Below are 22,200 nucleotides of genomic sequence, written 5' to 3'. Positions count from 1 at the left end.
AAAAATATATTTTCAAAGTAGTAAGGCAAATTTATTTCGTATGATTAGACAATAATGATTACATTAAAATAATAAATGTCTACCAACTGCCATCAATGTCCTCAGATATCCACAGATGTCCACAAAAGTCGAAAAATATATTATTGAAACATGAGTACAAATATATTATTTCATATGGTTTGACAATAATGATAATATTAAAATAATAAATGTCTATCAATTATCCTTCAATGATGAGATAATAATAATAATAATAATAATAATAATAATAATAATAATAATAATATCCACTACACATTTTGTCCATGGATTCAATATGTTGAAATGTCCCCAGGACATTTTGTCCATGAACCAAATGTCTTGAACCAAATGTCTTGAAATGTCTCTGAGACATTTTGTCTATGAATCAAATGTCCTGAAATGTCCATAAAGACATTTTGTCTACGGACAAATGCCCCGAAATGTCTCTGGAACATTTTGTCTCTGAGTGTCCTCCAATGTCCTGAACCACTACCCCCCCCCCCCCCCCAAATTTACACTAAAATGTCTCCAAATGTCCCCAAAAACAATTTGTCTTGAAATGTCCCTAATTTCTTGTCCCGAACGAATAACACAGACATTTGGAGACATTTGAAATGTCTCCAACCAATAACACGGACATTTTGGGACATTTGGAGACATTTGAAATGTCCCCAACCAATAACACGGACATTTGGGGACATTTCAAATGTCCCCGACCAATAACACACGGACATTTGGGGACATTTCAAATGTCCCCGACCAATAACACGGACATTTGGGGACATTTCAAATGTCCCCTAATGTCCCCAACCACTACCCCCCACCCCCCACCCCCCACCCACCCCCCCTAAAACTGTTGTTTTTCGCTTGTCCCAACTCCCAAGTAAAATCCGTCAGAGATATCCATTAAGATTCGGTTAGAAGTACTTATTCGTCTCAAATTAGGATTCCTCCCCCTTTTTAAAGTCCCACCCTTTTTCGCTTTCTTCTTTTCATTGAGGTAGGTAGATGATCTGAAATTGAAGTAGAATTCTCAATCAAACCTTCTCCTTTTGACTGAATTTCCAAGTTTCAAGTGAGAGAAAGTTTGGGTTAGCTCACTGGTTCTCCCAACATTCAGATTTTGGGAAATTTGGATTTACAAGACATAAAGTATCACGAAAGGAGGTGAATTTCTTGATCCCTTTCAATTTTATATAAGTAGGTTTCTTTGATTTTCTCAGCTAATCTCTGTTTTTTTGCTATTTGATTTCATTGGTCAATATCAATGCAGAAGATTGTAAGTTGTTTTGGGTTGCTGAGACTTTAAGATAAATCAACTTAAATAGGTCCCATGATTTTGATTTGTCACAATTTGTAAAGTTAATCTAAAAGTATGATTTGGGTTGTTGTTATTTAGGTCAATTGTTGGATTTAAGACCTCCAATTTTGATTTTTGGGGATGTTTATAGGTTATACATTGTTGGGTCTTTCTTCTGATTTGATATTATAATGTTGTTCAATGTTTATTCAATGTGATTGTTATCTTTCTAGCATGTCTGGTATTTAATGGACCATTTTTTATTTGGGTTTTTGGTGTAGGACAACTCATTACTAAGTAAACTTGAATAGATAGTTAGGGTTAGGCAGGTTGTTGATAGAGACTTGAATTGATGGCTAGTTTCATCCATAAAAGCACCAATTTCAAAGATGACAATGAGGAAGAGGAGGGGGAGAAAGAAATGGCACCAGCAGCTACTATGATTCATCGATCTAGTTCTCGGCCTCAGCTCGATCTTAGTGGAGCTGCAATTCAAGGCAATTTCGAGGACAGAGACCCTGCTATTTTGTTGCCTAACCAGTCTGATGATATATCCCATTTGGCTCTAGATATTGGAGGTAAATAACGTTCCACCCGTTACCTGCTTTGCGTTTCATAGTTGAGTCGACGAAGCTTACCTCTCGATTGACAATTATCTACTCTCTTAGTTTTCTAAATTCTTATAGAATTCGTTGTATCACTTCTCCGATATTATTGGCAAAATATGTTTATCTGTGATTTTATCATATAAAATTTATATCCTTTGATCTTAAAATATTGTCTCCCACATTGTTAGGGTCTTTGATCAAATTGGTCTATTTCTCAAGACACGTGGATCGTTTAGTGGAAGATAAGCGGACAAAGTCTTTGAAAGAACGATTGGGAGTTTCTTATGGTAGTAGAAGGAGCTATCCAATTCTTGGAGGAAGATTGCATTTCGTGAAGTTCGAAACTAGGAAGATAAATGAGTGCTTAGATTTTATTTATTCCAAGCAGCTTCACCATGGTGGTATGCATATTGACGCCAACTTCACTATTTCGATAATTGTACTACTAATCTCATTCTTACTCCAAGATTGACTCATATCTGTAGGGATTGATCCACGGAACTCTGAGGCTCCAGCCAAGAATAATGCAGTAATTAAGGTAACATATGTTTTTAGGGGCCTATTTGTACAGCGCAACAAAGTCTAGCAGAGTCCAATTCTCTTTTCTACGTGTTAATGAGCTTTTGAGTTTTGATGATTTTGAGCTTCTGTTAATTCCTTAGCTGCATTGTTAGATATTTCGAGTTTCTTTCTAATAAATGTGAATGCAAATTCACGTACTGAGTAGGCCACAGGTGGTGGGGCATACAAGTTTACTGACCTCTTCAAAGAGAAGCTTGGGGTTAGTCTTGATAAAGAAGATGAAATGGATTGTCTGGTCGCTGGAGCCAACTTTTTGCTTAAGGTGGATTTCTAATACTAATTTTACTTGCATTATTGTTAATATTAATTCCTTCAGAATTTAATGCAGAAAACTTAACTATATAGCTATAAATAATGTTTTCTGCTTCCGATAATTATTTTCAGGTCATTCTTAACTCATCATTGTTATCAATAATGTCCTAGAAATATTACATGGTGTAACTTAGATTGACTAGGTTGCTTCTGAAACTTTGATTGGAAAGAATGTTTTCGATTACTGTATTGCCAGTATTCTGATTTCTTCTTATCATTGAGTAGGCGATACGTCATGAGGCTTTCACACACATGGAGGGTCAAAAAGAATTTGTGCAGATTGACAACAATGATTTGTTTCCCTATCTCCTTGTTAACATCGGTTCTGGTGTTAGCATGATCAAGGTATATCCATTATTGTCTAATATTTTTATCTTAGATAAAAACTTGTGAACCTCTTGAAAAATCTGATTTGTTATCTAATAGTGATTCTTGAATTGGATATAGGTGGACGGCGATGGAACATTTGAGCGTGTTAGTGGCACAAATGTTGGTGGTGGTACTTATTGGGGATTGGGCAGACTTTTGACGAAGTGCAAGAGGTAGTCTTAATCATCCAAACATTTTAGTTTGGTTCTCTCTTGTGTTACGATTTAATTTTGCTTATTTTACAAATTTCTATACTGATCTGTTTTTCACTTCTGCTTTCAGTTTTGATGAGTTGTTAGAGTTGAGTCAACGGGGAGATAATAAAGTTATAGACATGCTTGTTGGAGACATCTATGGTGGCATGGACTATTCGAAGGTGCTTATTTTATCTTAATCTCGTTTGTATCGATATAAGGCTCGTTAAATAATTATGCACCTTAGAAAGGTGAACTAGATGGATCGATATTATGTTTCTTCTTAACATATATTTGAATTGTAACAGATTGGTCTCTCGGCATCAACAATTGCTTCTAGCTTTGGAAAAACAATTTCTGAAAATAAGGAGCTTGATGATTATAGACCTGAAGATATATCCTTGTCCCTCTTGCGGATGATTTCATATAATATTGGGCAGGTAAGTCGCTTTGAGCAAGTGATATCTAGAGAAATATTGCTTGGGTTATCTACATATATTTTATGTAGATAACCCTGATTTTTAGTCGAGGTCTCGAGTTTTCTAACTTGGAAATTCCTTTCTCGTAGATCGCTTACCTGAATGCCCTTCGATTTGGACTGAAACGGATATTCTTTGGAGGATTTTTCATCAGAGGCCATGCTTATACCATGGACACGATATCCTTCGCAGTGCAGTTCTGGTATATCACGATTCTTTACTATTCTCCAGCAACTTGCTTAGGACATACACGTACTGTATTTGACTTGATACGTAAAATCTTTATCGGTGAAGTGCTCAAAGTTTTTGCATATAATATGCTTTTTCTCTTATATGACGATCGTTAGATTTCATAAACCGTCTTAATCTTTTATCTATTCTTAATTTCTTGCTCATACTAGTCGTGATAAATCTTGTGCATTTTTTGTGTAGGTCCAAGGGTGCGGCCAAGGCAATGTTTTTGCGACATGAGGGGTTTCTAGGAGCGTTAGGTGCATTCATGAGCTATGAAAGACATGGGCTTGATGACTTGATGGCCCATCATTTAGTTGAAAGATTTCCAATGGGTGCACCTTATGTAGGAGGAACGATTCATGGTCCTCCTCTGGGGGACTTGAGTGAGAAGGCAAGTAAACGTTAACAAATAGACAGCCTTGTTTTTATAGTGATTGAGAAAAAATATATCACTCTTCAAGTAGTTCAGGATATACTACATAGAGATTATAGATACGCAGTTTTGATTAAGAAAATACGAACAAATTGAGAAAGTTTGATATGATCATTCTGGATTAAATAAAATGCTTTCCTAAGATATTCATGCCTTATAGGCCACTAATTTTACTCGGTTAAGATTCATAGCATCTACTAGTTCAATATTTATCTTCTCGGACACAGATTTCGTGGATGGAGAAATTTGTGCAGAAGGGCACTGAGATTATTGCTCCGGTACCAATGGCTTCACCAAGAACAACAGGCTTAGGAGGCTTTGAGAGTCCTTCTTCCAAAGGCGATACTCTCCGCTCTGACGATGCTTCTTTAAATGTTGGAGTACTTCATCTTGTACCCACACTAGAGGTGTTTCCACTATTGGCAGACTCGAGAAAGTACGTATTGTTTCATGATCATATTATTTTAAAGAAATCTAAAAAACATTAGAATATATTCAATCAATTTAATCTACATGTATTATTCAAGTATCGATCGTGTTCCTTATAATGTAATAACATTATGCCTACAGATACGAGCCTAATACTATCGACTTATCAGATCCAAGTGAGCTTGAGTAAGCCACTAACTCTTTCTCTGCAACTTACGAATTTTAGTCCATTTTATCAACAATTATTTTATCATTAATTCTTTATAATAGGTGGTGATCGGAAATGAGTAGACCTATAGTGGGCTATAATGAAAATGTTATTATCTTAATTCTTAATCGAGGCATGTCTTGCTGTAGGTATTGGTTCACTGTGCTATCAGAACATTTGCCTGACCTTGTTGATAAGGTAGACATCCTGCTCTCTGTGAAATTATCCTAAAATTGCTTTTTTTTTTTTTTCATATTTACTTTTACCTGGATCTCAGCAGTAATCTGTATGTACTTGACTTTTTAGTCAAACCTTTCCAATCCAATTTGCGATTTTGATTTTTTATTTTACCCGTTAACCCATAACTGAAGTTCAAGCATGAACTGCCTAATTATGTGATTTTAAAACTTTTCGGTACTAGGCTGTAGCTAGTGAAGGTGGAACTGATGATGCCAAAAGAAGAGGTGATGCATTTGCCCGCGCTTTTTCTGCTCATTTGGCAAGGTAAGTCATGTCCACTGAAACCCAATCTGCATTCCCTTATTTCAAAGAAGATTTCTTAAGATATTATAAGGGTATTCTCTTTTATCTTCTTCCTCGTGATTTTCTAAGATGTTAAACAGATTGATGGAGGAACCTGCTGCTTATGGAAAGTTAGGATTGGCCAATCTTTTGGAGCTACGGGAAGAATGCCTGAGGGAGTTCCAATTTGTCGATGCATATAGGTCCATAAAACAGAGGTAATAATCTGTTTTTAGATTTCCGATATAGATTTGAATGCCAATCTACTCCTAAACTAGACATTTGAACTGGATGCTTCTTTGTCTACGTGTTTTCTAATCTATATCATATCACATGTGATAGGGAAAATGAAGCATCCCTTGCTGTTCTCTCAGACCTTCTAATAGAGCTTGATAGTATGAGCGAGGTATGCAAAATATTTTCTTACATGAAATTGTTGCCTATTCGTCACTTTTTTGTCGGAAATGGAAATATAATAAAAAAATCAATCCGTCGGATTGCTTGCTGTATGATTTAACTATGTATATCCCTACATATTTTTTTGTAGGAATCAAGACTACTTGCTCTTATTGAAGGTGTTCTTGCTTCAAATATCTTTGATTGGGGATCTCGTGCTTGTGTGGACCTCTATCATAAAGGAACTATTATCGAAATATATCGTATGAGCCGTAACAAGATGCAACGGCCCTGGCAGGCAAGTGAAATAAGATGTAACATCTACGCAAATCCCATGAACAAAATTCAGGGATTCGTTGATCTTCAGTTGGTAAATTCTTAAAATTTTATATAAATTCTTTTCCGTTGCTTTCAGGTGGACGATTTTGACCTTTTTAAAGAAAGGATGCTAGGTTCTGGAGACGAGAAACCCCGTCCTCATAAAAGGGCATTACTCTTTGTTGACAACTCGGGTGCTGATGTTGTTCTTGGAATGCTTCCTCTAGCACGGGAACTCCTCCGACGTGGAACAGAGGTGGGATTTTCCTTGTATGCAAAATCAGCCACTATAAGGATATTTTATGGTCCTTCCACTGAAAAGCCATAAAATTAGGACCATTTTTCCGCATTTTAAGTTTGAGTGTCGATAACTTTGCGTTTGACGTCCGTTTATCTGTCCTCATTGTTTCACATGTATTTATGGTTCTTACATGTCGCCTTAATTTGGGACTGTTTATGTAGGTTGTCCTAGTAGCTAATTCTCTTCCTGCACTAAATGATGTTACCGCGATGGAACTTCCTGAAATAGTAGCAGAGGCTGCAAAGGTTTGTGTAAGATTTTCCTCAAAAATATTTTTCAACTTTAGGTGGTGTTTGTTTTTTAATTATCTGAATCTGAGTCTAACTTGTTTTGGTCAAGGGCACAATAGTTAATTCAGATAATAAATTCTTACATCAAACTTATTTTATGTCCGACTTCAAACGAACTCAAAATCAGCTCGAGTCAGTCATTCAGATAAGCTAGAAAACGAACATTCTGAACCTGACCCGAGTCAATTCAGATCTCGAGTCAGATTTCAAATCTGATTTTGGGAAAAGAAAGAAAACACACTTGTCTGAAAAGATTTGCTTATCAATGACATTGGACATAATCCAGATACTCCTGCCAAATTACCTGTCTGGCTTTACCCATTTCTTGTACCGTATCCTCGAGGTATCAAGAGTTCGAGACTCTAGATCCTTCTTTCCTTTAAGAGCGTCAGATAAAACTATCGCTTTTTTCCTCCACAGCATTGTGATATCCTTCGTAAAGCTGCCGAAGCAGGAGGTTTACTAGTCGATGCAATGACAAACATCCAAGAAGTTTCTAAAGAGAATTCATCTTCAACTCCTTTGATGGTTGTCGAGAACGGGTGTGGGAGTCCATGTATAGATCTCCGTCAGGTTAGCTCAGAACTTGCTGCTGCTGCAAAGGATGCTGACTTGGTGAGACAATTTTTTCTCGTCCTAATATTTTGTGCATTAGACTCGGGTTCTTTTGTCTAATTTGGTAGCTTAAGTATCTAATAACTATATGAATCATGGCGTCTACTTAATTTTTCGTCGTCCAGATAATATTGGAGGGGATGGGTCGTGCGCTTCATACCAACTTTAATGCACGATTTAAATGCGATACTCTGAAGGTAATTTTTTTGCATTTCCACAACATTTAGACGGACTACTCTTCCGATTTTTTATGTTTGAAATGATAGGATTCAATCGAAGAAAGCGCGAAATGCATATACGCCAAATTCTTTTATTCTCCTTCTATTAGTGTTGACTATCGATCTACTCTTGCCTGTTCATAACATTTCATTAACTGTGGCGTTTGTCTTTGCAGCTTGCAATGGTGAAGAATCAGAGACTAGCAGAGAAACTAATCAAAGGAAATATATACGATTGTGTCTGCCGATATGAGCCAGCTCCATGAAACCTACCCTTACCAGCTCATGATGTACGGACCTTACCGCGTTACACCGATCCCTTTGTTTATTAACTTAATCATGTTAGTTGTATATGTTAGACCTAATTTTTATTTAAATGAAAACAGATTTTTGAATCTTATCTGAGGGTTGATATTTCATTTGAAGAATGGAAATTTTGATGAGGTCAGAAAACCAATCCCTTTGAAAATTTACAGTTATCCATACTTCACACTCTCCAACCTAAACCATATCCACTGACTGCATTGTGATGATGTTATTGATTTGGAGTGGGACCATTTTAAGACATTTTGGAATTATTTGGTGTAATTGGTGGTTGGTTTTTCAGGTGTTCTTGTCCAATCCTTGGGCTAAACCCTAAACAGACATGAAAACTAAGAAACTCGAGTATAAAAAATCAAAGTGATAAAAAAAGAAGATCGAAAACTTGGGTATTTCTTTACGAGAAAATCTCTTTGTTTACAATTAAACGATAAAATTGGAAAATGTTAGAAATTTTGAAATACACAGTTTGTTTTATTAATTTCCTATTTTTCTTTTCACAGACAATTGTATCTTAGATTCACAGGTCTCGGAATTGAAAAAAGAGTTTTGAATTTAACTACCATATGCAAGCGCGAGTTTACAACAAAATTTTCGTCACAAACACCAATAAACATAATCGAATGTTTTTCAGACTCAGTTACTGTCGACATATTTTTGACTTGTAGGTGTAGTATTTCTTCTAAAAAAACAAATCAAATTAACGAATTATCAAACATAAAAAAAAAAATGACATTTTCTTTTTTATTCTTACCATGAAAGAAATGAGACTAAAATTTAAAGGGTTATTTCCCTAATGGCCCCCAACTTTGTGACCAGCTTCCCGCCTGACCCTCTACTTTACGAAAAATACTGGCGACCCATGCTGGAGAAGATGATGAGGTGGCATAAAATATGATGTGGCGTGACTTGGCAGAGAGTGAAAACATGATGGAGGAGAGAGAGTGACGGTGTTATAACGGAAGGGGGTCATATGGGTATTTTTCGTAAAGTAGGGGGCCAGGCGGGAAACTAGTCACAAAGTTGGGGGCCATTAGGGAAATAACCCAAATTTAAATTATAATAAGCAGAGTAAGCGTACTGGAAAAGGTAAGAGAAACATTTAGAGGGACATAATAGTAATTAACAAAAGATGGGCATATCTTCTTAACAACCTCAAAAAAGAAAAAAAGCAATTTTTATCGAACAAGAGAATACGAGATGGATTGAAAATCAGAATTTCGTTCCAAAATCTTCAAACCCATTTCTAGTCTGATTCCAAAATCACTGTTTTGGGTTTTGTTTTAATGTTTTAGAGAGAGAGAGAAAGTGAGTTTAGAGAGAGAAAGAGATGGGAAGAGCTTTTGTTTATGTGATTCTAGGTGGAGGAGTCGCTGCTGGTTATGCAGCTCTTGAGTTCTCAAGGAGAGGAATTTCTCATGGAGAACTTTGCATCATCTCTGAAGAATCAGTAAAACCCCCTTTTTCACTCCCCTTTTATAATTTTATGAGCTTTTACAGGTTCATATGGTTTTTGGGTATCTACTCTTTTATTGAATTTGACATTTTTTGGGAACAATTAGTTAAAATTCATTGATATAATCAAACTACTGACTACTCTAATTTCTGTTTACCCAAGTTTTCTTCTCTGGTTGTTTAATTGATTAAAAGGTTCAATCTTGTTATGAACTTAGCTGATAGATTTAGTAGTAGTTAATTTGATTGAACTTCTAATTCTGTTTCTTGTTGCAAATTTCTAGTTTGGGTATGCAAGAAAGACAGTTTTTTTTTCAGAAATGGATTTGTGATTCATTCAATTCATTCTAGCCATATTCTGGAAACAAGAGGAAAACCCAAATTCAATCCATTGATTAAGAGTAATCTGACTGATTTATAACCTGTTAAGAACAATTATGGAGCCTAATTATTGATTTAGATAGCGCCTTAGGCGAGTTTCGTGGAATGGGACATACCAGGCTATTTCTCAAGGAGAACAATAGCTAACAGTCCTGGTACTACCACTTGGATCTGGGACTTACATACTGATGCTCAAGATTTCGATACCCATGCCAGTGATTTGGAGGAGATCTCTCGAAAAGTATTTAGTGCCGATTTCGGTCGACTCTCCGTTATATTTCTTTGGCTGAGTGGCATGTACTTTGTGGTTCCCGTGTTTCCAATCATGAAGCATGGCTAACCAATCCTACTCGCATTCGCTTCCTCCTTAAATTTGAAATTACCAACAGAGACGTTAAAAAATTCCACGGAAGTAATCGTGGTATTCCACAGGAGACGTTATAATCGTGGCGTACATTAGCAATTGGGTTTCTTTCTTCAGCTTTACCGCTACAGTTTTAATGGTCTCAGCGAGAAGAACTTCTCTACATCTCTTAATCGAATATCTTAGGTTTAAAAATATTATTTATTTAGGTCGAATCTTTCAACTATATATTTGTGTACTACTGAATGATCACACGTTTCAGAAGGTTAAAATAAATGAATAGTTCAGGCTATAGAAAACCCGATTAATAAATCCTCCGACACTTTCAGAATTGTTAGTTTTCGGTGCTTCTGGACTGGACTATATGTGGTGTCTTGGCTATATTGTTAGGGAATATTTACTTCATATCATCACTGTCATGTGTACTATTTTGTATAATTGAGAATTTGTCAAGACCCTCAGAATTGACTTCTTTGAATGATAAGATACTCAGCAATAGTTCTGTGCTTCGTTCTCGTGACTTTTTTGTTTGCTTGCAGTCTATTAGCTACCTGGTCATGTAGCTTGATGGAGTTTTTGTTGTCTATGGCAGGTTGTGCCTTATGAAAGGCCAGCACTAAGCAAAGGGTTTTTACTCCCAGAAGGTATCTTCACACCTTATTCGGAAAAAACACGAGACCACACATTAAAATGAAACACACAATTTTTCCACTTGGGGAAGTTTCCTTGCATCTTATTTTCTTAACTGAAAACATAATCTTAGATTCCAGTCATATTGTCTCATAAAGATCTTTGGGTATATCATTTTGCAGTTTCCGAATTGATAACTGTTTTCGCCAAAATCTTATCATTCTATTTCGCAAATACCTCACCAAGATCTGTAGGTTTTTCTCACCGTAATTTATTGTGATATGCAGCTCCTGCACGTCTCCCGTCTTTTCATACCTGTGTAGGGGCAAACGATGAGAGGTTGACTCCGAAATGGTACAAGGAACATGGTAATTACTTCTTGGCATTTCACGTGCTCTTGGGATAGTCATTCTGTATTCTTTCTCATTGAAGATTAAGACATCTGGTTCTTTACTTTCATATTCTGAATCTCATGCAAATATTACATTTTTTAATCGTGTGTTTCTTTATTAAATCATGCCTTTTATACTTATACATGCATTAAGTTCTTTCTGGACAATATCATTCCTTGGGTATTGCATTAAACGGAAAACTTATAACAATTCATCGTAACCATCAATCCCAATCCCGTTTCCGACTTCATGAAAGAAAAATGTATAAGAATTTTTGGTGATTACTATAGATTAATTTCCTCATTCTTTTAGAGTTACCTACAAACTTATCTGCACATTTTGTTGGTTATATGATATCAAACTTATGTTATGGGGTCGTATTCATAAATTTTGATCCGTATGTCCCTACTAATGTGGATTTAGTGGTCGGGTATTGACTATCTAATAAGATACTAACATCTGATCGAAATACCCTGTCCTTTTTCTTTTCGTTCTTCCTCCAAGTTCTGTTTGTTGTAGAAATAAATTGGTTAGCCAACTATAAGAAAGTACTATTGTGGTTAATTCTTATATATATATATATATATATATATATATATATATATATATATATATATATATATATATATATATATATATATTCATTCATTATTGTGACTAACGGTCAGAATTTCAACCTTTGTAGGAATTGAACTAGTTCTTGGAACTCGTGTTAAATCTGTTGATGTGAGGCGGAAGACATTGTTAACGTTGCTCGGAGAAACTATAAGTTATAACTTCCTTATCATTGCAACTGGGGCTCGGGTATTAGATCTAACCTTTTAAAGTTTAAACATATCTTACTCCGATGCACCTGAACAAATTTAGCCAAAAAGTATTGAATTTTAGCTTACGTACAGGCTCGCCTCTTGTCTTATTTGTTTGATTCTCACTACCCTTCGTGTAAAAGTTGACGAGCCTTCGTTTTGATTGAATTTCTTACAGGCGTTAAAGCTTGAAGAATTCGGAGTTAATGGGTCAGATGCCGAAAATGTATGTTATTTGCGGAATATAGCTGATTCAACCAGGATAGTTGAAGTGGTTAAATCTTGTAATGGTGGCAATGCTGTTGTGATTGGTGGTGGCTACATAGGCATGGAGTGTGCCGCTTCTTTGGTGATAAATAAGTTGAATGTTGCCATGGTCTTCCCAGAAGCTCATTGCAGTAAGTATGATTATCTTTCTCTTGAGTTTGATGCTTATTCATTTCCATAATAAGCTCCTTATAATGCAAGTATCTTTCTACGGCTCTTGGTTTTGCCAGTGGCTCGGTTATTCACAGAAAAGATTGCGAGTTTCTATGAGGATTATTACAAAGCCAAAGGAGTCAAATTCATCAAAGGAACCGTTTTGTCATCATTCGAGAAGGACTCCAACGGAAAGGTTTGTAGTCACATTATTGTGTATAAAATGATGTTATTATCCACTTGCCCAAGTTCATGGATCAGAAAGAGCACGAGCTGATCCATGGACGAACCCCCGACTCGGGAGTTCGGTTAGTAAGTGGGGAGACTTGATTGGGAGACTCGTCTGGGACCAACCCAGCTGACTTGCGGAGTCAGTTGTGTGGCTCCGGTTTTCTTATTTGTCTTTGAAAATAAAGATAGAATAAGTTTTATTTTAAGTTGAAATCTTGAAATGACAGGTAATCATTTTAACATTAACAGGTGACAGCGGTTGTTCTGAAGGACGGAACTCATCTATCCACAGACATGGTTGTAGTCGGAATTGGAATAAGACCAAATACAAGTCTATTCGAAGGGCAACTAACTTTAGAAAAAGGTGGGATTAAAGTAAACGGACGCATGCAAACAAGTAATAGCTTAGTGTATGCTGTTGGAGATGTTGCTTCGTTTCCTGTCAAACTATTTGGCGAGACTCGAAGACTAGAACACGTTGACTCAGCCCGTAAATCAGCTAAACACGCCGTTGCTGCTATAATGGCACCCGAGAAGACAGGCGACTTTGACTACTTACCCTTTTTCTACTCGAGAGTTTTCGCATTATCTTGGCAATTTTATGGGGATAATATAGGGGAAGTAGTTCATTATGGGGATTTCTCAGGGAGCACATTTGGAGCTTATTGGGTAAGTAAAGGTCATCTTGTTGGGTCTTTCCTTGAAGGAGGTACTAAAGAAGAATATGAAGCTATAGCTATGGCAACCAGGCTCAAACCAGAGATCGAAGACTTGGCAGAGTTGGAACGACAAGGTCTTTGTTTTGCAGTTTCAATATCTCAGAAACAACCGCCGTCAATACCCAAAATCGAGGTTTCTAGTTCTGGGATTGTCTTAAAGCCGACGTTCATTTGGCACGTCACAGCCGGAGTTGTTCTGGCTGCATCGATAGCGGGATTTGGTTACTGGTATGGGAGGAGACGTCGGAGGTGGTAATAGACTAGAGAGATAAACTTTATCTTGGTTTGATTTGATTAATGGTTATTCATATCTGTTGTAATATTCATGTTGTAGAATGCTGTTTGTATTGAATACTTGTCAGATCTGAAATCCTTTTCAGATCATACATCTCTATTTATTCAAAAATGTTGTTACTTTATAAAGTTGTATTTTTATCATTTCAGTTCTTATCCAAAGTATGAACAGTAAAATTATTGCAAGTTAAATAGCATACTTTTTTGTTGTTTGTGGCTTAGCAAGAAACTTTTAGCCCTCCTTGGGTTAGCTTTGGCTTTCTAGTTTTTTTTTGTTGTTGACAGTTGCCTTACTGAATTTGAAATGGCATTATTTACACCTCTTTTACACTGTGTATTTGACAGTTAAAGAAACAAGGAAGGCGGTGTTTGTGCTTTTGAAAAGAAAGACCTATTTTGCCACACAAATAAGTAGCAGATGTTGGTTTCGGAACAAGGATTTGCTACTATTATATAGGGAACCCGATATAAACAAACTTTTATTGTTAATAAACTAAGTAGCACGATATCTAAATAAATTTGAATTTATGGTGCAGAATTGGTTTGCTAAATTTTTTTAAATTTCAACGCAAGTAACATTTAAGAAAAAGTAAGCCACAACTCTTTTTTTTGCTAACCAAGAATCATGTTCCAGTCATGTATAATATCAAGAAAAATGGAGAAGACAGTGTCATCAACCGACCCCGCCAGGTCAGCAGCTCGGGCCAACTCTAGACTTTGTGTTACGTCGAACAAATTTACCAAACTAGTAGACCAACTTAAAAATGGGCTAGCTCGGAATTCTGTGTCGAGGAGGATTATTGTTTTTGTTTCCCGATATAATGGACCAACTTAGTAGTGGGTGAAACTAAAAACTTTTATAGAGATTAATATTATCGGTTGATTACTCATTCATGATTTCTAAAGAAGTCTGCAAACTCATTTATCCCAAGCTTACGATTTTCTTTGAGAACAAGAATCGGAGTTATCTTGTAAATGTGAGTTTTGATGCATTTCACCGAACACTACAAGGTGCGATCCTATTTTCGTTCCTCAAACTTCAATCATGACCTATTTGAGATAGAAAAGAAAGAAAGACCTATTTGAGTAATTTAACTTTGAGATAGAAGAAGATATATCAATAACGTTATCCTTTTCAATTTCTTTTCACTTCTTCTCTCTTATCTCTCACTCTCTTTGCTCTCTGTTTCTCCAACTACACATAAAAATGGCTTCAACTCTCTCTACTCTCACCATTTGTTCTTCCTCATATGCAACACCCTCATCCTCTTATCCTAAACCCACTTTCTCTTCCACCTTCTCTAACCAAACCCTAAAATACCCATCATCACAAACCCCTAAATTCTCTCGTAGAGTCACTTTTCTCCCTCCCATCTCTGCTGTCGCCGCATCTGAGAAAGTTGAGAAACTCGGAAAAGAACTAGCTAGTTTAACCCTAGAAGAAGCTCGTGGTCTTGTTGATTGGTTGCAAGAAGAATTAGGTGTTTCAGCTGCTGCTTTTGCTCCGGCTGCCATCGCCGTTGCTCCTGGTGCCGGTGCTGAAACAGCAGCTCCTGTTGTTGAAGAAAAAACAGAGTTTGATGTTGTTATTGATGAAGTTCCAAGTAATGCTAGAATTGCCACCATTAAAGCTGTCAGAGCTTTAACCAGTTTAGCTTTGAAAGAGGCAAAGGAGTTAATCGAAGGATTACCTAAGAAATTCAAGGAAGGAGCTAGTAAAGAAGAAGCTGAAGAAGCTAAGAAGACACTTGAGGAAGCTGGAGCTAAAGTTTCCATTGTTTAGAAAAAAATCCCTAAGCCCTAAGGTTATTTTCCCCTCAATTAATTCTTGTTTTTCTTCTGAACAAATGTCTAAAGTTTGAATCTTTTCTAGAAATTTAATGCTATTTCATCAAATTGTTGTCTTTCATGTCAAGTATCTGCCATTACTGATTCACGATTGAAGCTTGTTTGATTGAGTTGTTTCATTGGGTAAATGAGATATCTTTACTTTGATTAATGGGTTTTTATTTACAATTTAGTGAACCAGAATGAACACAGTAGAATCATAAGAAGCCCTAAGTTTGTTTGTTTGTTGATTCCTTTCTTGTTGTATAGGTTTATTCTATCAGGATCTCTTGTTTCTGCACAAATAGATAATCACCCATTTTGAGTCACATTGTGTATTAGGGTTTGGATTTCCATCAACTATTATCACTAATAGTTTCATTCAGAGTTTTCCATGGTTGAGTAAGATAGGTAGAAACAGAATTCTATATTGCTATTTCAATCTTCACTTTTAGCTCTTGTTGTCATGATTTAGTATCACATTTGCCAAAAACTTGATGATTCTTCAATGGGTTTCTCTGGTTATGCATATTTAGATTAGGAGAAGCATTTTCGATGCTAGGTTCATAGCGACGATTTATGACAAAGACAAGAACTTGTTAGAAGATCCTGACATCAGTTTTCATAACCCTTTGCCCTTTGGGACCTCAAAACACCGACAAATTCATTTTTCTTAGTGTAATGGTTCAACTCTCAAGTCTCAACAGCTTGTCCGATATTAGACCCAGCATGTGGCTCATGGGTTTTATTCCTGGCAGTGCAAGAAGGCGTCACATGGACACCCTAAGATAATGCCGTGCACCTGCAACCTAGAGTCTATGCGCGTCCAACCAATGTGGAATCTATGACATCCTCCATCCTTATTGATGAGCCGCCCTCAGATCCATTTGAGAATTACCCAACCCTCAACGAGTTGTGCCATATTATCCCACAATTGTTTTAATCTGTTACTTTTGCTCGATTTATAACAAAGACAAGAAAAATTGTTCGATTACTTTTACTTTGAAGTCATCTCAGGCTTATGATGACAGTTGCTTACTGATTCATCTCAGGCTTAAACATACTCAGGGTTCTTGAAGATTTCAAATAGAAAAAGTTTACATTTTCCAACCAAAGATGAGTAGATTTTGTAAGCTCAATAATGTGTTTTGTTTGATTCTTCTTTGTTCTTTTGGTGATAATGAGAGACTTTTTCTTTCATGGATTTGATGAATTAGAAGGAAAATCATGTATATCCTTTCATGAATCTAACTTTTGTAAATGAGAACCTGATATTTGTTAGATGATTACTCAAACAACTCAAGAAACAAATTCAGACTACAGATCAAATGGTTAGGGTGCTACATTTTCCGCTGAACTTGTATGTCGTAATCACAAAATGAATCAGTTTATAAATATTTTGCAAATAGCTCGCAGAGTCACAAATATGTTCCAAGTTATGAGTCTGAGTAACGTTCTAAAAGTACTTAAGAGTAATGCTAGAAGATGTTACAAGTCAAAGCCTACTCTAGACTTACACGAAATCCGACTACGATCTGCGTGATTCACTTTCTCTTGATTGATTTTTTTTGTGAGAATTCGACTACGATCTGCGTGAGTCGTTACAAGGCATTGATGCATCATGAATATGTAATAATCACGATAATCGCCTAATTTAAACCACGAATGAAAGAATCCTAAAATCCGACAACAAAGGGGGCCTAAAGCGCGACAAAGTATTAGTACATTATTTACTTTATTTATAACCAAAATTGCATGTGATAAATCTTGATGGGTTCACCACCCTTTGGTGTAACGGTTGGACACCCCTCTTAAGGCCATGAGGTCGTGGGTTCGAGTCTCGGTGGAAGCAGTTGCCATCAAGATTTATCCTATGTAATTTTGGCTATAAATAATGTAATAATTTATCGAGCTTTAGGCCTCTTTGTTATCGGACTTTAGGCCTCTTTCACTCTCAGTTTAAATTAGGCGGTTATCGTGCTCATTACATCTCTATGATGCATCAATGCCTTGTAAGACTCGATGGCATACTGCTTCCAGTAAGATTCGATCTCACAGCTCTATGGGCTTAAGAGGGGTGTCCATCCATTGCAACAAAGGCGGGTGTACCTCTTGATTGATTTTTCACCAGAGAAGTTTAGAGTTGATTTCTGTTTAAGTCTCAGATAGATTAACTTTGTAGCTTCTTCTTCTATTATTATTTTTTTTACTTCTTACTTCCATCACACATGTATTTTTTTGCTACAACACCACACATGTTGTGATCTGTATGACTTGTGTATGAAATGATTTTCTAACTAGTCTAATTCTATCTCATCAAAAAAGAAAGAAACTAGACTAATTCTTTAAATGATGCTAAATCTAACTAGCACTTTCACCAAATTCAATTTCAATTTCAATTGTCCCATTGCCAAAGAAATGGATTTTTCTCACATGTATCCAAGAAATGGTAACTGTTCCACACTATCTCAGGGACTTGTCTTTTCACATAAAAAAAACTTAGGACTTCCCTATTATACGTCCTACCTCCTACCACCACGTAATAACATCTTTGTATTTTAAAGGGTGAGGAAAGGATTATTACATTTATTGTTTTTCAATCAACTCAGTTCGTTAAAGAATATAAGATCTTATATTATTGTGGAAAGCCACACGATAACCATTAAATTATTTCTTTTTCAATATAGAAATTTTCAAATACTTTTCAACTTCGAGATTTCGAAGTTAAAAGAATTAAAATTCAATCATATAAAGATCGGAACATGTATTACAATTATTTTTTCTTACATAAAATTCTTTCTATTTTTAACAATTTCTTTCATAAAAATATCTTGGTTGCTTCTAAAGGCACCGGGCCAAAAGGCTGTTAGCATCCGGAAATTTTATTGACTCGGGTCAATGGCCATTGCCCCAAATTCTCTATAAGCACCTGTTTTAAATGTGGGTGATGTTCACCTTCGTTAGCTCTTTTTCCTTCTTCTCTAGTTGTTCAAATTGAGCTTCAAGTCAGATCAATACCTTTAGATGAAGTAATCCCAGATTCAGAACGACTATTTGCAATATCACGTACTGTTTGGAGCTTCAAAAATTTTTTATCTAGAAAGCGTGGTGAAGCACCATACTTAATTTACGAGGAAGACAAACGATTACTTAAAGCCATATATAGCAGCTCCAAAGAGATCCGAGATTATCTTATTAGTATGGGTTATCATCATTGTTCTCAGCACGGAACTAATGCTCACTGCACCAAGGAGTAGTTCTAAAACCGTAAAAACCACTGCAGTTACGACTTAAGTTGCTTATCTTGATGAGATTTTTGTGAGAGTTGGATTTGATGATTCCGATATCGATGTTTCCAACTACAACACTTGAATTTGAGATAGAGTATGGTAACACATGAAATAGTAAATATTCTTGACTGTTCAGCTTCCATAAACTTGAAGGATTGATTCAGGGCTGATAAGCCTAAAAGGAAGGTGAATAAGGGACAAATTTAGGAGTTGGAACTGCTTGTTTGAATGATGTAATGTTACTGACCGCCATTAATGAAACCTCAAAAAATAAGATTACCCTCACTTTGATAGCTCTGTAGAGAAGAAGAGGATTTTTTATGGATAAGTTTAAGTTGATTTGGAGACTTGCTTTTTCAATGAAATTTCCACTTTTTCCATCCCAAAGAAAGTTTGACCAATTTGGTTTAGATTTTGTGAGAGATGGATGGAGGATTAGGATTAAGTTGGCTTTGACCGGTGCCTACATAATTGTACGGTGCTAACAGAGAAAGGAGCAGTTGGGCTTGGTGCTAATAGAGATGGATGCTAACAGCTTTTTGGTCCGGTGCCTTTAGAAGCACCCAAATATCTTAATTTCACTCCTAATTTGAAATAAGAAGAATCTATGACAGATACTAGAAAAATCTAGGCACCCTATATTCTTTCCACTTTTATCAAATAAAAATCTTCCAAATCTTTCACTTAATTTATGCCTTAATATACTTCTAAAAAAGATAAAGAAATCATTAATGGATTTAAGATAGGGTTTTAGTTCATATGTTATAATGTTAATGAGAGATAGGAAATCGAATATTTTACTAACTTTTAAATAATTAGAGAGGGAGAGAGAAAGAGAGAGTATTCAGTGACTGATTCCCCAGTGCTCTCATCATCCCATGCCGACACTGTGACAGAACTACCACCACCACTCCGCCACCTCCTTCACCACCGCAGATCAGGTAACCACTCAATACCCACTTCTCTCTTCTCTCTCTTAATTTAGGGTTTGATTCAATTTTGAGTTTTAGTTAGATTCTCTATCATATATAACAGACCTAGGTTTTCTTCTAGACAATTTTGAATTTTTAACATAATTTTTTTTTCTTCTACCATGAATTTTGTGTCAGAAAGATGCAATTGATCACTGTTCTTTTAATCTCTTCTACTACTTAATCAACTGAGAAAAGAGGGAAAAATTAGAAAAACAAAGTATGGGTTTGAAGGGTTAGTTTACTTTAACCTAGTTTTTCTCTCTAACATGATCAAACTTTATCACAGGTTATTATACAACTTAGTTAGGGTTTTTCTGGTTTTCATATAACCACAATGTTGAATAATCCCACATTAGAGGAGGAGGAGAAGAATGAGGAATCCCAAGTTGAAAATCAAACTCTTAACTCAACTGAGGATACCCCTACCCCTGGTGTTGAAACTTTGATTTCTTCATCTGAGAAGAAAAAAGATGAGATTTTTATGGAATCCCAAACTGAAATGGTAGTAGTAGAGAAGAAAGGTTTTGATGGTAATGGCAATGGTAGTGAAGAAAATGGGAAAAGATCTTTGTCAAGGGAAAGGAAGAAAAGCAAATACCTGTCTCCTCCTTATACAAATCCAGAAGATAATCTAAAGATGCTTCCGAAAAAATCTCATCTTGGGGATGTCATTATTAAAGATCAAATTTCTTGGTCACCCCCAATTCTTAATTGTAGTAGCAAGACATTTAAGAACGCATCGTCGGCAGAAATGTTTTATGAGTTCATAACTGCAGCTATGGATACTATGTATTTAAAAGGAAACCCTTCTTCTCGTTTGATTAAAGGTTTTTTTACGACATATAGAAGTTCATTGTATCTTGAAGGGTTTAACTACAAAAGATTTGAAGAGTTCATGGCTGATCAACGTGACATAAAAGGCGAGATCTTGGATGATAATAAACCTAGTTTAGTAGATGAAGATATTCCCGAAGTGACTGAAGAATCAGGGTTTAATGACAAAACGGAATCGAAGATAATCGAATTGGATGATAAGGTTGATCCAAATGGTAATAAGGATGATACAATGTTGGAGGCTCCTAAGAGTAGTGAGCCGACAAAGAAAAACAAAAGGAAGTATGAGAAGAAGGTGCAGGATCTTAATAGTGAGCCGACAAGAATCAAACGGAAGTACGAGAAAAAGTCGGTTGATCCTAATGGTAAGCCCAAACAAACCAAAAAGAAGGATGAGAAAATATTGCAGAATAGTGCAGAAGCAACTTCCGTTGCTTCTAATCATCTTCCTCAGACTACCGAACAAGATAAGAATTCTCCACAGCTCGTTCCAACTCCTACAGAGCTCAAAGAAGATGAGACTCCAGCAAATCAAACGACAACTAGGGTTCCTGTTGAGAAGGTCTCGTCGATTCTAGTTGTCAAGGAGAGACTTCAGATGATGACATCAATGCTGGAAAAGTCAGGGAATGAACTAGTGCCAGAGGTGAAAGCCAAGTTAGAGCTTGAGATTAAAAGCCTCTTGGAGAAGGTAAATACCCAAGAAGATTAGGTAAATCTAGTACTACTTAACTTAAGACTGTCATGAACTCATTTTGTTCTATATCTACTGTCTTCTTTTGCCTTTTTGTGGTTAACAATTAAACTAGTATCAAGATTGATCTTAATCACCAAACAGGTTTCTAAATTGGTGCTAATGCTTGTTTTGGCATAAATTAGTTGTTAATCGTATGTTTTTTAACATGAATACTCTATTTTTAGTATTTTTCGGAGTCTCGATACTTGTCTTTATTACTTCAATACCCTTGTTAGGTAGTAGAAGTGGCTTTTAGGGTTCCACCTGAACTTTTTAGGCTTCCACCATTGCTAGACAGCAGTTTGAAGTTAACCCATACTAGAAAAATCTGTAATGTTTAAATTTAGATTAAGTTCCTACCTAAACCCAATAATGGAAGATGAAATAAAAAAATTTATCTTCTATTATTTAAACATAAAATTTTACTAGTAAGCAAGTAGTACGTCGAGTCTTTGACAGGAGTACAGGACTTAGATACTATGTATCGATTATAATATCTGTGCTAATTGTGGATGATAGCTGCCGTTATTTTTTGAGGTTCTGACACAACTTCAGTTTATTGATGGAGGCAACCGGAACATAATATCACAAAACCGACTTATCACAATCAAACACAGAAAACTTCAAGCCAGCATGAACGACTTTAGTTTAAACCCAGAAGAACACATTGACGAAGGAAAGAGAGTTCCTGCTGGGT

At 36.1% G+C, this 22,200-nt stretch overlaps 4 protein-coding genes across 5 annotated transcripts; all 4 read left to right on the top strand.

Annotated features, from left to right (window-relative positions):
* Window positions 1–876: 876 nt before the first annotated feature.
* On the top strand, window positions 877–8,227 carry LOC147553289 (pantothenate kinase 2-like). 2 transcript variants are annotated; one of them, XM_086664735.1, is made up of 23 exons: window positions 877–1,188; window positions 1,603–1,899; window positions 2,118–2,330; window positions 2,415–2,467; window positions 2,657–2,773; window positions 3,049–3,168; window positions 3,271–3,365; window positions 3,475–3,568; window positions 3,695–3,826; window positions 3,955–4,067; window positions 4,298–4,490; window positions 4,760–4,968; window positions 5,103–5,147; window positions 5,319–5,367; window positions 5,591–5,673; window positions 5,793–5,909; window positions 6,034–6,097; window positions 6,239–6,385; window positions 6,503–6,661; window positions 6,868–6,951; window positions 7,417–7,611; window positions 7,737–7,808; window positions 8,006–8,227. In XM_086664735.1, the coding sequence occupies exons 2-23, from the start codon at window positions 1,674–1,676 to the stop codon at window positions 8,093–8,095; spliced, it is 2,670 nt and encodes an 889-aa protein (XP_086520861.1). In that variant the 5' UTR covers window positions 877–1,188; window positions 1,603–1,673; the 3' UTR covers window positions 8,096–8,227. The 2 variants fall into 2 exon arrangements, with proteins under 2 accessions (XP_086520861.1, XP_086520860.1); XM_086664734.1 differs by having other exon boundaries at window positions 899–1,188; window positions 6,868–6,957.
* A 1,005-nt stretch (window positions 8,228–9,232) lies between these two features.
* On the top strand, window positions 9,233–13,971 carry MDAR4 (monodehydroascorbate reductase 4). Its single transcript, XM_086664733.1, has 7 exons — window positions 9,233–9,600; window positions 10,943–10,994; window positions 11,268–11,348; window positions 12,058–12,176; window positions 12,357–12,576; window positions 12,676–12,794; window positions 13,079–13,971. Exons 1-7 carry the CDS (start codon window positions 9,481–9,483, stop codon window positions 13,802–13,804), a joined length of 1,437 nt encoding a protein of 478 aa, XP_086520859.1. The 5' UTR covers window positions 9,233–9,480; the 3' UTR covers window positions 13,805–13,971.
* A 929-nt stretch (window positions 13,972–14,900) lies between these two features.
* On the top strand, window positions 14,901–15,738 carry LOC147553287 (large ribosomal subunit protein bL12c-like). Its single transcript, XM_086670677.1, has one exon. The coding sequence runs from the start codon at window positions 15,050–15,052 to the stop codon at window positions 15,623–15,625; it is 576 nt and encodes a 191-aa protein (XP_086526803.1). The 5' UTR covers window positions 14,901–15,049; the 3' UTR covers window positions 15,626–15,738.
* Window positions 15,739–19,572: 3,834 nt separating this feature from the next.
* On the top strand, window positions 19,573–21,614 carry LOC147553286 (uncharacterized). Its single transcript, XM_086670896.1, has 2 exons — window positions 19,573–19,900; window positions 20,220–21,614. Exon 2 carries the CDS (start codon window positions 20,268–20,270, stop codon window positions 21,477–21,479), a length of 1,212 nt encoding a protein of 403 aa, XP_086527022.1. The 5' UTR covers window positions 19,573–19,900; window positions 20,220–20,267; the 3' UTR covers window positions 21,480–21,614.
* Window positions 21,615–22,200: the final 586 nt, after the last annotated feature.

Source organism: Eschscholzia californica, unplaced genomic scaffold (assembly GCF_041429995.1).
Source record: "Eschscholzia californica isolate CP2 unplaced genomic scaffold, dmEscCali1.0.p SCAF_3, whole genome shotgun sequence".
Taxonomy (NCBI): domain Eukaryota; kingdom Viridiplantae; phylum Streptophyta; class Magnoliopsida; order Ranunculales; family Papaveraceae; genus Eschscholzia; species Eschscholzia californica.
Note: the sequence above shows the minus strand (reverse complement) of the source record. Positions and strands in the feature narration are given on the sequence as shown.

Bases quoted from the DNA above. Each gene is read 5' to 3' on its own strand.
- MDAR4 (XM_086664733.1), top strand. From the start codon at position 9,481: ATGGGAAGAGCTTTTGTTTATGTGATTCTAGGTGGAGGAGTCGCTGCT. The intron at 9,601-10,942 runs GTAAAACCCCCT...TGTCTATGGCAG, and splicing joins GCATCATCTCTGAAGAATCA to GTTGTGCCTTATGAAAGGCC. The intron at 12,177-12,356 runs GTATTAGATCTA...AATTTCTTACAG, and splicing joins TCATTGCAACTGGGGCTCGG to GCGTTAAAGCTTGAAGAATT.
- LOC147553289 (XM_086664734.1), top strand. From the start codon at position 1,674: ATGGCTAGTTTCATCCATAAAAGCACCAATTTCAAAGATGACAATGAG. The intron at 3,366-3,474 runs GTAGTCTTAATC...TTCTGCTTTCAG, and splicing joins CTTTTGACGAAGTGCAAGAG to TTTTGATGAGTTGTTAGAGT. The intron at 4,068-4,297 runs GTATATCACGAT...TTTTTTGTGTAG, and splicing joins TCCTTCGCAGTGCAGTTCTG to GTCCAAGGGTGCGGCCAAGG.
- LOC147553286 (XM_086670896.1), top strand. From the start codon at position 20,268: ATGTTGAATAATCCCACATTAGAGGAGGAGGAGAAGAATGAGGAATCC.
- LOC147553287 (XM_086670677.1), top strand. From the start codon at position 15,050: ATGGCTTCAACTCTCTCTACTCTCACCATTTGTTCTTCCTCATATGCA.